Source organism: Podarcis erhardii, assembly GCF_964252035.2.
Source record: "Podarcis erhardii genome assembly, chromosome: 7".
Taxonomy (NCBI): Eukaryota; Metazoa; Chordata; class Lepidosauria; order Squamata; family Lacertidae; genus Podarcis; species Podarcis erhardii.
The window spans coordinates 78,762,326-78,777,600 of NC_138511.1; the positions used below are offsets into that span (position 1 = coordinate 78,762,326).

General features: G+C 44.3%; 1 protein-coding gene and 1 long non-coding RNA gene across 2 annotated transcripts in view; both read left to right on the forward strand.

Annotated features, from left to right (window-relative positions):
- Positions 1–399: 399 nt before the first annotated feature.
- LOC309346252 overlaps positions 400–15,275 on the forward strand; it is a 195,887-nt gene continuing 181,011 nt past the window's right edge. The window contains exon 1 of the long non-coding RNA XR_014158528.1: positions 400–774. This is a non-coding gene — a long non-coding RNA (uncharacterized lncRNA). The remainder of the gene's footprint in view (positions 775–15,275) is intronic.
- Positions 5,547–9,291, forward strand: PINLYP (phospholipase A2 inhibitor and LY6/PLAUR domain containing). Its single transcript, XM_081869761.1, has 5 exons — positions 5,547–5,625; positions 6,160–6,276; positions 7,567–7,719; positions 8,236–8,379; positions 8,684–9,291. Exons 1-5 carry the CDS (start codon positions 5,574–5,576, stop codon positions 8,833–8,835), a joined length of 618 nt encoding a protein of 205 aa, XP_081725887.1. The 5' UTR covers positions 5,547–5,573; the 3' UTR covers positions 8,836–9,291.

The window sequence follows — 15,275 nt, forward strand, 5'->3', positions numbered from 1 at the left end:
AGTCAAGCAGCGTGCAAATTTTATGATGAGGAAAAAATAAAAAAGCTTCCTATTTGAAATATGTTCGTTTGATTCATTATTAACACTATTATTAACAAAACCATCGTCTTGAAAAAGAAAAAGCAGGTGACAGGAACTGGCTTCATGAGGTGTGAAAGCAAAGCCATTGCTTTCTATTGCTTCCTCTTTGACGTTTTACGATTAATCCGAGCCTTCAAAAGTGAGTAGAGCTGCTTTTCCATGGATAGAAGGGCAAGCACCCTTGCCAACTCATGACCCAGGGGGCACTGAGGCAGGTGGACTCGGCGGAAGATGTGTAGGGCACCATGTTGGAGACCCCTGCCCCAACTGAATACACTTGAGACCTGCTACCTAGTACTGTACAGTGAGGCGAGCTGGCTGTGCTGGATTTACGTACAGTGGTACCTCGCAAGACGAATGCCTCGTAAGACGAAAAACTCGCAAGACGAAAGAGTTTTTCGTTTTTTGAGTTGCTTCACAAGACGGATTTCCCTATGGGCTTGCTTCGCAAGACGGAAACGTCTTGCAAGTTTGTTTCCTTTGTCTTGCAAGTTTGTTTCCTTTTTCTTGAAACCGTGCATTCAGGGGGTGCAGTTGCGACTTGACAACTCATAGCACGCGGTGTGGTAGCCTTTTTTGAGGTTTTTGAAGACTTTGGTGTTTTTTGAAGCTTTTCCAAAATCCGTGCTTCGCAAGACGAAAAAAATCGCAAGACGAAAAAACTCGCAGAACGAATTAATTTCGTCTTGCGAGGTACCACTGTATAAGCTAAACAAGCTATAGCTTAGGGCCCCACTCTCTTGGGGGCCCCAAAAATTTTTAAAGCAAAAACAAAACAAAACTGGATGTACATTTCCAAAATTGTATTTCAGTTCAACAATTACTTTGATAAAATACATATTTTGTTATGTGCAAATGGCTTTAGATCCCTATTAGGTCCATCAATTACCATATAGCATATATTCAATGCAAAAAACAGCAACAATTTGCTGTTGACAAAGGACAGCTGGACATATAAATGGCCCCATTACCTTCAGTAGCTTAGGGCCTCATCAAACCTAAATCTGGCCCTGGGAGCGGGTGACGCTGTGGTCTAAACCATTGAGCCTCCTAGTCTTGCGGCGGTTCGAATCCCCGCAATGGAGTGAGCTCCCGTTGCTCTGTCCCAGCTCCTGCCAACCTAGTAGTTTGAAAGCATACCAGTGCAAGATGAGTACTGCACCCCATAGTCAATTTTAACTGGACTTAACCATCCAGGGGTCTTTTACCTTTACATATTCAGTATTGCCTAAATGGGCAGCTAGATATCGAAGTAGATGATCCAGTAGCATGAAAGCTTTTTTTTTGGGGGGGGGTGGCAGGTACTTTGTCCAGGTACCAGATGGATCAGACCTAAGAAACCCCACTGTTTGTCTCCTGCCCCAAACGTGCGTGCCAACAGAAATAACTCTATCAGCTCTCAATCTGAGCTTGTTTCTCTTGACTCATCCACTTCTACTGTTACCCGATTCCTTTTGGAACAAGCTTCAGCTCAATTCCTCCCTCAGAGTCTCTGCCCAAGCACTCGGCCCCTTTCAGTATCTGGCAACAGGCTAGCCTCCTGGAAATAGCATCCCATTGTGTGCCTCTTTGGAGCCATTACGTCCCTCCAAGCTTCATTTATGAACATAAATGCTGAGCCATCCTTCTGCAACCCGATGCCCTCCAGAAATTTTGGACTACAGATCCCTTCAGCCCCAGCAATGCAGGCTAGAAAATTGGAGAAGGCTGTAATAAGCACTCTTTTTCAAATAATTTTATAAAAGAAACAGTGGAGGTGCTCAGATGCAAAGGAGGTCGGGAGACTTGTAGACAAATTCCCCCAACATGGTTGCTCATGCTTCATTTGTGAGCAGGTCCGAAAAACTTAGTCTAGTGGAAATACGACCCTCAATGGTTTTTTGTTTTTGTTTTTGTTTTTTGGAATGCACATGCTCAACCTAGCTGCCATGGGAGGAGGGGAAAACCCAGAAAAGCAGACTAGAAAAATGAACGCAAATAAAACCCATAGAAAATCTGAGGCAAAAAGGTTGAAAATTAGAACGCCAGACAAAATTAAAGATGGAACAACTAAGCCTGGACTCAACGGAAAGTGTGGATGAGCCCCAAGAGATGGGAAGGTAAATGAGCATTTATTATGCAGCGTGCAAATAGATAAAAGCACGACTAAATGGATACAATTGCCAAATTAAATAAAAACACAACAGAGGGCAACAATCTTTCTTCATCCTCAGCTGCTAATGTGTATACAGCCTTATTTGCCAATTGTAGCCTTAGTTGCCAATTGGAATCTCTTAAGGGGGATGGATTTGAAGTAACGGCCTTTCATTTCTGATCCCACTGCCAGTCCGGACTGGGCTCAAGGGTCCCTTACCCAGCAAAATGCTCTCTGGAAGGCCCCCATCTACATGCATGTCTGCCACAGCAGGCTTATGGCTCCATAGTTTGAGATAGGCAGCTGCAAGCAAACCACCATGGCAATTACAGTGGTACCTTGGGTTAAGAACTTAATTCGTTCTGGAGGTCCGTTCTTAACCTGAAACTGTTCTTAACCTGAGGTACCATTTTGGCTAATGGGGCCTCCCGCTGCCGCTATGCCACCACCGCACAATTTCTGTTCTCATCCTGAAGCAAAGTTCTTAACCCGAGGTATTATTTCTGGGTTAACAGAGTCTGTAACCTGAAGCGTCTGTAACCTGAGGTACCACTGTATCCACTAAATGCCTCTGCTGTAGTGTTGCCCCAGGGCATTGTGGGCAATTTAAATGTCGGACCTGCTCACAGACGTAGCTGACTAGAGTCGGCGGTGGGCCCAGTTGAAGGGTGTTGTGTGCTGATTCCATCATGGCCCCATTTTCAGTAAGGCACTTCCTAACCTCAAGTATTTGGGGTCTCCTTCAAGGATTTTTACATCAAGGTCATGTTAATACTTGACTGACATCCGTCTTTGAAAAAGAAAAACACCCAATCTTGTTTTAAAATACTCCTCCTTCTCTTGGGGACAGCCAACACTAATGGATCACCTTCATTATTCTTCTTTTTAAAAAAGTGACCCTGGACCATTGAACCACTGAAATTGCAAGCAAGTAACTGGAATCCCTCCAATCTCAGTGCCTAACAATTGGTTCTGTGTTCTTTTACTTGAGTGTGCATATTTTTTGTACCTGAGCAGTCTCGAGGTCAATCAACATTTCAAGGTTTTATCATCAGGGATGGGGACTCTGTGATGCCTGCTGGACTGCAACTTCCATCATTCTTGACCATTGGCTAAACCACTGGCTGGGGCTGATGGGAGTGGGAGCCCAGCAACATGCCAAGGGTCCATCCTTGTTTTACATCAACGGCAAGGAACCTACTGTATTTTTCGCTCCATAAGATGCACCTGACCATAAGATGCACCTTGTTTTTAGAGGAGGAAAGCAAGAAAAAAGCTCTCTGTCCCAATTTGACAGAGCACGCGAGGTAGAAAGATCCCTCTCCGTGCTGGCTCCTGGCTGCTCTCATGCAAGTCACAGAGCACCTCGGACGAAGGGAACTCTAAAAAGTGTTCTAAGGCCCTCTTCCCCCGCCTCGCCTTTCCCCACCCCCTCGTGTGGGCGGGGGATGTTTGCATGGACGCTGCCATTAGGACACTCGCACAGGCCACGCCCCTGCCACTCTGGGAATCAAAGTCCCCAGCTCCACCGCTACCCGGGACCACATATTCACTCCATAAGACGCACAGACATTTCCCCTTACTTTTTAGGAGGAAAAAGGGTGTCTTATGGGAAAAAAAATACAGTACTGTATGTTTGTAAGCTGCACTAGGCACTTGGCTGGCCTCTGTGAGTACAGGATGCTATAACAGATAGGCTGTTTTGGTTTGATCCAGTAGGGCTCTTGCATACTGTAACCTGTATAGTGTACTGTCTTGCATACTGTACTGTAATCCATGGGATAAGGATTCTGTGAGACAGAAATTAAAATAAGCCAATTACAGAGTTGACTTTTGCTTGTGATGAAGCTTTCTTGTTAATGGAACTCAGCACTGAAACCATGACACAACATCCTGGGGGTGGGGTGGGGGTAGGAGAAACAACCCAACAACAACAAAGTTATTTATTTACTTTTTTATTGTGTATGTGTGTGTCTATCTATCATCTATCTTTCATCTATCTATCTATCTATCTATCTATCATCTATCTTTCATCCATCTATCATATATCTATCTATCTATCTATCTATCTATCTATCTATCTATCTATCTATCTATCATCCATCTATCTATCTATCAATCATCTATCTATCTATCTATCTTTCTATCTATCTCTCTATCTATCTTATCTATCTATCATCTATCTATCTATCTATCTATCTAATCTATCTATCATCTATCACCATTGTTACCAAGGCACCCAAGATAGTTCATAAGTTTAAAACACTAATGCAAGTACTTTATATAAAACAAAGATTGACAGAGCCCTCTTATGCCAACTGGGAGCTGATGGTATGTGTGCTGCCCTGCTGGGGTGAAAAGCAGAGCTGAGCCAAAATTTCTCAGAAGTGATGTTACTGAGGGAAATCAGAATTGTCTCTTTTCTTCACCCTTTTTCTCAAATCTCAGGCGGTAGAGCATGAAACTCTTACTCTCAGGGTTGTGGGATCAAGCGCCACATTTGGAAAAAGATTCCCGCATTCCAGGAGGTTGCACTAGATGACCCTTGTGGTCCCAGTTCTACAAATCCATGATTCTATGAACAATTTCTCTCTCTCATCGCCCAGAAAAAGGGTGGAGAATCTTGGGAGAGGTCCTTTTCCCTTTACAGCTCTTTCTGTAGGCAGAGACTATTCCTTGTGAGGAAGGGCTGTAACTCAGCAGGAAAGCATCTTCGCATGCAGAAGTTCCAATTTTAATCCCCAGCGTTTCCACATGGAGCTGAAGGAGACACCACTCCTGAAACCCTGGAGAACAGCTGCCAGTTTGTGTAGACAGTACTGAGCTAGATGGACCTGGGCATCTTTCCTAATCAAAGGGCTGTGTCACCGCTCCAAAAAATGGAGTGAAAGCTCAGCTCACTGGGACTCAATCCCAGCAGTGTTAGAAGACCCTTTCTATTTAAAAGAAAAAGGAGTGCAATGCGCTTTTAGATAGGGAAGCATTCCTCTTTCCATCAACTCTCTTTGTATCCCACAAGTTGAAACTCAAAGCTTCCAACTTCGTTGCCAGGAGTGGGAAAGGTCAGGGTGAAATGAAGGTGGCTGTGTGCTCCCTTGGCTAAGGGAGAGTGAGCGAGACCCAGCTGGCTCACAAAAGGACTCCTTGAGGCAGTCAATAGACAAAGAGGATCAGCTGTCAAGGGAGCTTGGGGGCTGCCCAAGGATTTTAAGTGCCTCTCATCAAAAGCAACAAGCCCGACGCCAAGCTTATATTTACCCATTCACCCCCTTATGTAACTGCTGCGGCTTATATACTTCCACTTGGACTCTTCATTGATAGAGGCAACAGCTCGGCAGAGATCTTGCATCCCATCACGATGAAGACTCTGGTCAACCTTGGCCTCCTCCTGGCTTCTCTCCTGGGTAAAGGTGAGTCCATGTCACGGGGGAAATGCTGTTCCCTGACCTGCCTATTTGGTGTAATAATAATAGTAATAATAATTAATTTGTACCCTGCCCATCTGACTGGGTTGCCCCAGCCACTCTGGGAGGCTAGAATTAAGTACAGTGGAACCTCGGAAGCCAAACGCCTGTAAACTCCTGAATGATTGAAAATTGGAAGTGATTGTTCTGGTTTTCGAATGATTTTCGGAAGCCGAACGTCTGGCGTGGCTTCCACGGCTTCCGATTGGCTGCAGGATGCTCCTGCAGCCAATTGGAAGCTGTGCCTTGGAAGTCGAATGTTTTGGAAGTTGAACGGACTTCTGGAATGGATTCCGTTTGACTTCCAAATGCCACACTTTTGATTTTAATGGCCCCTGAGCCCAGCTATCTCAGTCTGGAGGACCTCACCCAGTGCATCCACTGCGGATGCAAATATTCTGTTGAGTGTCCTCATTTCTAATTAGCTGGCTTTGTTTATACAAGCTTGTCTCCTTCCGCTTCTTCCGCTCCTTTCTGCAGGCTCCTGCCTAATCTGTGAGACCTGCATCAGCCCTGGTGAAGGCTGCACTGGCCTGGCTCATCCCTGCAGAATGAATGAAGACACCTGCCTAACCATCGTGGGAATGAACTCTTTGGGTGAGTGATGCAAAGTGGGACATGCAAGTCCCGCCTTGGCCCAGTAGAAGGAGAAAGGGGGTCTCTGATTCCTGCAGATTTTAGGCTTCAAGGAACATCAGTTTCCTTTTCCTGTGTGCTATCCATAAATTTTCCTTTAAGCTTTCAAGCTTGCAGGCATATCTCTTTCGGAAGTCTGCAAGGAGGATGTGAGGATAACAGTGATCTGCTGTTGTTCCCCACAGACTAAGGCAACACCTGCACCTTCACTGCATTCTTTTCAGCACTTGCTGAAGTTTTAGACAAGCCTACCCAGATGTTTAAAAACTTTATATGAGTTTTAATTGGTTTTAGTCTATTCTGTTGTGGTTTAAATTTCTTGTATGCTGTGGTTTTTTAGTCGTTTCATTGTTTTATCTTTTTTTGTAAACTGCTTTCAAGTTTCCTTCCCCCTACAGTCAAGCAGTATATAAATTTTATGAAAGAAATAAAATATTCATTTAAAGCAGTATCATAATGCTTTTAACAGGCATGGCTTCCCCCAAAGATTCCTGTTACAGATAGGTAGCCGTGTTGGTCTGCCATAGTCAAAACAAAATAAAAAAATTCCTTCCAGTAGCACCTTAAAGACCAACTAAGTTAGTTCTTGGTATGAGCTTTCGTGTGCATGCACACTTCTTCAGATGTATCTGAAGAAGTGTGCATGCACACGAAAGCTCATACCAAGAACTAACTTAGTTGGTCTTTAAGGTGCCAAAGAATCCTGGGAGCTGTAGTTTATTAAGGGTTCTGAGATCTCTTAGGAGAAGCCCTATTCTCTTCACAGAGCTGCAGTTACCAGTGTTCCTTGGGATGGGAAGACCATACAATCACAGAATTGTAGAGTTGGAAGGGACCACGAGGACCATCTAGTCTAACCCCCTTGCAATGCAGGAATCTTTTGCCCAAGCTGGGGCTCAAACCCACGACCCTGAGATTAAGAGTCTCATGCTGTACCAACTGAACTATTGATGGTTAAAGCTGAATTGTAGCTTTGTGAAGGGAATAGCGGTCTCTCCTAACAATTCTCAGCACCCTTAGTGCAGATGGGGTCTAATATTCAGTGGCATGATCCTCCTGATTGCTCCCACCAAGGTCCTCTGAGGCAAGAGGGCACAGCAGAGCAACTGGAACATACACATGTTGTGATGGGCGCAAGCTTTTCTTGCTGATATTTTTTGCAGTTGTTCTCAAATCCTCAGCCTTTGTGCAAAAAAGAGAGGAAAATCTACCATGAACCAGCTCTCTTAATGGCTGTTTTTCATTTTCCAGGTGGTGATGATACCACAGAGACCCTCAAGACCTGCATTGCTGCTGAAGATTGCTATTCTGGTTCCATCAGTGTCACCACCAATGCTGGGCTCCACCTTCAGAGCATCTCTAGCTGCTGCCAGGATGACCTCTGCAACCGTTGGGAACTGACCTGTATGGAACTCTCTGCTTCTCTCCTCTAAGCGGTTTTTCCTTGACCCGTGCTTTCTAGGCATGAGTCCCAGCAGCTTTCCCCTTGTCCCATTCCTTTCTCAGGGAAAGCCTGCTCTTTCACTTTAAATTGGAGCAAACAACAATCTGGAGAATACCCAAACTGCTGTTTGCTCCAGTTCAGCAGTAAAGAGTCATTTTATGACTTCTTTGTGGAATGTCCTCCCATTAGACATCAGATGTCAAGGAAATAAAGAACTACACAACTTTTAGAAGGCATCTAAAGGCATCTAAAGGCTGAGGAAACCCAGCCAGATGGATGGGGGTATAAATTGTTGTTGTTGTTGTTATTTACATACCCTGGGGGTAAGCAGCCTTCACAGTACCTCATTTCCAAACCCTGCATAGGCCAAGGACCTCTGGTATCTTGCACTGCTCAGAGATTGAGGTGGCATGAAACATTATGTTGTGCCTCACAGTTTGGGAGCGACTGGGCTTTACATGGGTTTTTCTCCGCAGTGCCACCTACAAACCTCACCTCCAATGGATTGCAGTGTCCAGCTTGTTCCGTTTTTGGTTCCAGCCACTGCAAGGGGACTGAGATGTTGAATTGCACCGGAACAGACAATCGCTGCATCATGGTATCTGGGACACTGAATGCCGGTATGAGTAAAAAAAGCATATACTGTAGTACTCTGTCCTCTGTCAATTGATTTCAGTCACATAATGCACAATAAGAAGCAACAGACACTAAAACTATGATTTCCCACAGAGTGGCCAGCCCTATTTGCCAGGTGGTAAAAATAAATAAAAATAGAAGACACCACACCCCCAGCCCTGGAGGTAGTCCTAGCGCTACCTAGAGATTGAGTCTGGGGCCTTCTGCATGTGAAGAAGTTGTGCATCTGCCACTGACCCTTCCCCGTCAAGCTTTGTGTTGCTAACCAATGTCATCCTCTGCCCGCAGGTGGTCTTCCCTCTATGTTCACAGCAAGAGGATGCAGCACAGAGACGGCCTGCTCATTGCCCCTGGGGACGGCCCTTTACTCAGCAGGAGTGATCTTCAACCTTGACAAGGTGTCATGCAGCCCGGCCCCGAAAGCCACAGAAAGCCACTAAGGGGGAAGAAGTTGGTTCAGGAACAACAAGCCCTGTGAAATGCCCAAGGCGGCATCTAAGCCATTCAACTCAAGCCTTCTTATGCTACTTTAAGAGTCACGGCTTCCCCCGGGGAATCCTGGGAGCTGTCATTTGTTGAGGATCTCCTAACAACTCCCAGCACCCTTAACAGCTCCCAGGATTCTTTGAGGCAAGCCATGACTCTTTTTTAAAAAAAATATTTTTATTGAAAAATATTAACAACATAAATTATCAATCAACATAACTAATTACATTTCCCCCCTTTTTATTTCCCCCCTCTCTCCATCTCCCCCCCAGAGACTTCCCTCAGCTCCCCTCTCTGATTTGTTTATACATATTTTTCTCTGCATATTATAGAATTGTACATATCATTACCTTATCCATCATATGTTCTACTAATAAATTTGTGGATGTTTATTCAAAGCCGGCCAAGGAGTTCAAATCATTTTGTTGTCCATTTAAATAGTTTGTAAAAAATCCCCATTCTTTCTTGAAGTCACTGTTGTCCTTTTCACGTAGTTTATATGTCAACTTTGCCAATTCCGCATAGCTCATCAGTTTTTCTTGCCATTGTTCTTTCGTTGGGATTTCCTCATTCTTCCATCTTTGTGCTAACAAGACTCTTGCCGCTGTTGTAGCATACTGTCAGAGCTGCCCGAGGTCCCAGCTCACAAAGGACCAACGCCAGTTCGTTGTTATATACAAAAGTCTTTATTGAAGTTCAGTTTCGATTTCAAAGCCGCGGCGTGCAGCTCTACGTCTCAAACTCTAGACCGCCGAAGCTCCGTCTGAATCTCCTCCCCCCAGACACCAGTTTAAGACTCTAGCCCTGCTCCACCTCTTCCTCTGCTCTTTCCTCCTCTGGCTCCGCCTGTCCGCTGGAGTCTTGCCCTTTCTGGACTCTTCTGACGCTGAGTCCCCTGAGTCTTCCCCCTGCCTCCGGCGGGCTTTAGGACCTGGTTCCCAATCCGGGTTTTCTGCTGTCCCGCGCGCCTGTACATTCGAACTTGACGCCCGCGCCCAGTCGGCAACCTTCCTCCTGACCGTTACACTGCTCCTGTCACTGCTTCCCCCTTCGGGGGGGCTAGCTGGACTTGACCTCCCCTCCGTTCCCTCACTCTCCAACAGAGGCGTGGTCAGCCCTGACTCATCTTCTCTCCCTACTGGGGGAGACGCTGGCCCTGACGCATGGGACTCTTCCCCCCCACTACGCTCTGGTGGGGGAACTGGTCCTGATCTTCCGCTGCTGCTTTGGGAGTCCCCGCTGGCCCCTTGCTTCTGGTGCGTCCCCCCTGGGACCCCCTTGCCCTGGCCATCGGCGCCCCCCTCTGGGAATCTTCTGAATCGCTGGAGAAACTCATGGAATCTCTCGGGCCACTGTCATACTCCCCTACGCTGCCCTCAGATTCTTCCCCTTCGCTCTCCGTTTCCTCTCTCCCCTGTGCCTCTGCTCCTGAACCCCTGACACATACATAAAAAGGTCCTTTATTTTTCTTGGCGGATCTTGTCCTAAAATCCCTAACAAAAATGCTTCTGTTGTTTTTTTTACAAATGTCATTTTAAACATAAGAGCCATGACTCTTAAAGTGGTATGAAAGTGTTTGAAAGGTATGGCATGGTTATGATCCGAGGATTCCATTGCCCTATTGGCTTTCCACCACAGTTGGATGGAAGCAATGCTTCTGAATACCAGTAACTGGATGCCACAGGAGAGGGGTCTTGTGTTCGAATCCTCCCACAGGCATCTAGTTGGTCACTGTGAGAAATGGATTTTGGACTAGATGGACTACTGGCCTGATCCAACAGGCTCTTCTTATGTTCTTATGCTTCTCTTCCTCTCACTGTGTTTGGGACATGATTCCCCCCGCCCTCATATCCTTCTGCGTTGTCCTTCAATAAACTGGCATGGAAAGTAGCAAAAATAACACACATCATTTTTACCTCCGCCTCTCAAGGCCTGGCTGGGGCCAGGGGAGACTGGGTTTTGACCTGGTCCAGGAAGCTGAAATCTAAAGATATCTCTGTAAATTTTCTTGTGTTGACTGGAGAAAAGCAGTCACATACCAGTAATAAAAAGTGAGAGCTGGAGTGCGGGGAGGTAAGCAAAGAGGAAGAAAATTTCTTAGGTTTTAGGCCAGTTCTTCTATCAAAGCTTTCCTTGTTATTTTAAAAATGTCTTAATCATTTTAAAAATTAATAATAATAATAATAATAATAATAATAATAATAATAATACCAATTTTACTGTTTATACCCCACCCATATGGGTGGGTTTCCCCAGCCACTCTGGGTGGCTTCCAGGACATATAAAAACATCAAACATTAAAAACTTCCCAATACAGGGCTGCCTTCAGATGTCTTCTAAAAGTTGTGTAGCTCTTTATCTCCCAGACATCTGATGGGAGGGTATTCCAAAGGGAGGGTGCCACGCTGTTTATAGAGGTTCTTAAGGTTTATAGAGAAAAAAATGCAAAACTCAATATCTTTTCTCTTTTTAAAAAACAAAACACAAAAGGGGGAGGAGATAGAAATAGAAAAAGGAAAAGAAATAAATAATAAAGAGTAAAAAATTGGTTAAATGAGAAAGATAGAAAAAAAATAAGATTAAGAAAATAAAGAACTTCCCATTCTTCATCTGTCCACTATATAAAAAACAATATTAATTTTGTCCAGTCCTGTGTATAACACTCAACAAAACCACTTTCTATTAACAAATATTATTTCCAATCCTCAAATCCAGATATCATTATTTCCTTTTCCGGCAAAAGGTCTATAGGAGGTTTCCAATCTATAACAAATGTTAACAATGACTTTTGTCTGATTAAACATGTAAAAAAATTGTCTTAATCCTGATGGACAGATCTGTCAATTTCAGTTTCTCTCAGTTTATCATTTTTTCCAACACTCAATTCTTCATGTTTACACTTCAGTTTGTGTTCTTTTTTTAAAAAACACACACGCCCAAATGAAAATACATCAGCATTTTAGTACAAAGTTCTAATATACAGTGGTACCTCGGGTTACATATGCTTCCAGTTACAGACACTTCAGTTTACAGACTCCGCTAACCCAGAAATAGTACCTCAGGTTAAGAACTTTGCTTCAGGATGAGAACAGAAATTGTGCTCCAGCGGCATGGTGGCAGCAGGAGGCCCCATTAGCTAAAGTGGTGCTTCAGGTTAAGAACAGTTTCAGGTTAAGAACAGACCTCCAGAACGAATTAAGTACTTAACCCGAGGTACCACTGTACACATTTTTTAATGCAATTTTGCCTTTTTGTATGGCATTTTCACCAGTATATGCATTAATGTGCACACTTTCCACTAGTATATGCATTTTTTCAGTACACATGACCTGGTTGGAGAACTGCATTGCAAAATCTGGAGAAATGCGAATTTTTAATAACGGCTGTGTTGCAGGCTGCATATTATTTCAGAAAGTGCAGGTTAGGAAGGTTCTCCTTTAAATGTGAACTTGAGTTACATCTCTCCCCCATCCATGTGATTTTCTCCAATTATTATTATTATTATTATTATTATTATTATTATTATTATTATCTTTATTGTCATTGCCCCCTCTCGGGGACAACGAAAATTACTTGGCTGCTCCATCCACCCAGGTAGGGCACTCCACACAAAATCAGAACAACTATAAAAACACTAATTAAAACAATACAGTATAATACAGCAAGGAAGATTAGATGACTTTCAAAGTCCAGGTTTCCCATTCAGGGCTGAGATCGCTCTGGAGAAGAAGCTGTTCTTGAGACGGCTCGTTCTTGTCTTCATCGTCCTGTATCTCCGTCCCGACAGCAGGAGCTCGAAGAGACAGTGACCAGGATGCGATGGATCTTTTACTATATCCAGTGCCTTCCTATGGCACCTTGTGGCATAAATCTGCTCTAAGGTGGAGAGTGGGCAGCCAACAATGCTCTCTGCTGCCTTCACAACTCTGCACAACCCCATCCTGTCCTGGGTAGTACAGCTTCCGTACCACACACATAAACCATAAGTGAGCACGCTCTCAATGGCACAGTGATAGAAGGCAAGCAGCAGTTTCTGTGGAAGATGGTTTTCCTTAGGATTCTCAAAAAGTACAGTCTCTGCTGTAATAATATTATTATTATTAATTATTATTAATTATTTATACCCCAGCCACTCTGGGCAGCTTCCAACAAAAGATTAAAATACAATGATTCATCACATATTAAAAGCTTCCCTAAACAGGGCTGCCTTCAGATGTCTTCTAAAAGTCTGATAGTTGTTTATTTCCTTGACATCTGATGGGAGGGCGTTCCACAGGGCGGGTGCCACTACCGAGAAGGCCTTCTGCCTGGTTTGTACTATGATCACAGCCCCCTATGCAACTTCCCACATTTACTGTGTGGCTTTCTTGAGAGAATATCTCATCTGAAGTCTGAACAGGGCACATGGCAATCACTGAAAATAGGTCCCCCCCCCTCAGTTTGGTGGGGGGGGGCTACCAGAAGCAAAATGGTGAGGTTGTGATCTGATGATGCAGGAGGATGGTGATAGAGATGTCACCACAGAAATGTCACCACTCACATAACCAACTCCCTGCCCCCTCCCCCAAAACGTGCAAACAAACTTCCACACTAGCAGTGGCTGTGGATAGATAAACTTTTTTCTTTTTTTTAAAAAAATGTACAGTGGTACCTCAGGTTAAGAACTTAGTTCATTCTGGAGGTCCATTCTTAACCTGAAACTGTTCTTAACCTGAGGTACCACTTTAGCTAATGGGGCCTCCCACAGCCGCCGTGCCACCAGTGTGCGATTTCTGTTCTCATCCTGAAGCAAAGTTCTTAACCCGAGGTACTATTTCTGGGTTAGCGGAGTCTGTAACCTGAAGCGTCTGTAACCCGAGGTACCACTGTACTGGATTTGTTGCAAAACAGGAAATCTGAATTAGATGGGGAAATATGATGGGGACGCCAAGGGGACACTAGAAAAAGCTTGCATGCATGAGCACCACCACAATAAACTGCCAGGTGGAAGCAGCCCACATGATCACAGAGCCAAAGGTCCAGCTGAGAGGTCAGGGACTCCAGATGGAGAGCAGGCGACAGCCAGGTCTGGCCAGGAACTACAGGTGCCGATTCCAGCACCTGACTGCTGCTGAGAGCTCTGTTTATGAAACCTAGAGATAGCTGGTTCTCATCAGTGCCTTCTGCTCTGTGACCTTGAAGGCTGGTCAGGTACAGGTGGAGTCGCCTTTGCCTTCTCCCCCTTCAGGTTGCTGCTCAGCAGGCGAAGCTGACTCCTGGCCCATGACACTTTATTGGATATTTTCTTTGGCTGCAAATCATTTCAGCCCTTCTTTTATATATATAATAATTCTTAAACTTTCTGTTTTATAATTTAGAATATTCATTTAAACACCCTTAAAATATAATGACTTCCCTTCTTCTCTTTCTATGGTTCATTTTGCATATCATAAATTCCTGCATATTTTACATAAACTAAACCGTTCAGTATTCCATTATTACATCCATCAAAACTTATTTACACTGTTGGATTTATCTTAATGCTGCCAACGTTTTCAAGTGTACACAATTCCCTCCATATATTCAATAAACATTTCCCAATCTTCTCTAAATGTATGTTCTTCTTGTTCTCTTATTCTATATGTTAAAAGTCTGTAAGCTGCACATATTCCATCAGCTTAAGTTGCCATTCTTCTTTAGTAGGGACCTCGCTCATTTTCCATTTTTGGGCTAACAAAACAGGGGCCGCAGTAGTGGCCAACATAAATAACCTTTTTTGACACCTGGGAATTTCTGAATTAACTAGGGTGTGTGTTTTTTGGAAAAGTACTTTTAAAACATCCCCCCCCCCAATTCATTATGAATTATTTCCCAAAACTCTTTTACCCTTTAACAGGTCCACCACATATGAAAGAATGTTCCTTCAATCTCATTGCATCTCCAGCTTTTATCTGATTCAATCTTATGCATCTTAGCAAACCTACTCAGAGTTAAATACCATCTGTAAAACATTTTGAAGTAGTTCTCCTATTTGACCCTTCTTTTAGTGGGAGGCAATATATAAATTGAGTAACACTAAAGAGCACTAGGAACCTGCCTCAGGTCTGTTTTGAATCGTGACTAGGTTGCAGCAGGAGGTCCAACTACTGTGGGGATGGTGGTGTAATATGGACTCCCCACACCAAGTCCACGAAGGCACTGATGAAACATGGACAGACTCCTGCTAGACAAAGGAGGCTAAAGCCCCAGTCCACAGGTCAGGGTTGGGGGACCCTGTTTCAGGATATCAGCCTCAGCCGGCATGGCCATTAAGCAGGGATATCGCTGCTGTTGGCGCCTTTCTGTTTCAAGAGACAATGACGTGTGCAGGGCCGTCTTACCCATAGGCGCTAGGAGTACGGGGCACCCAGGCGTC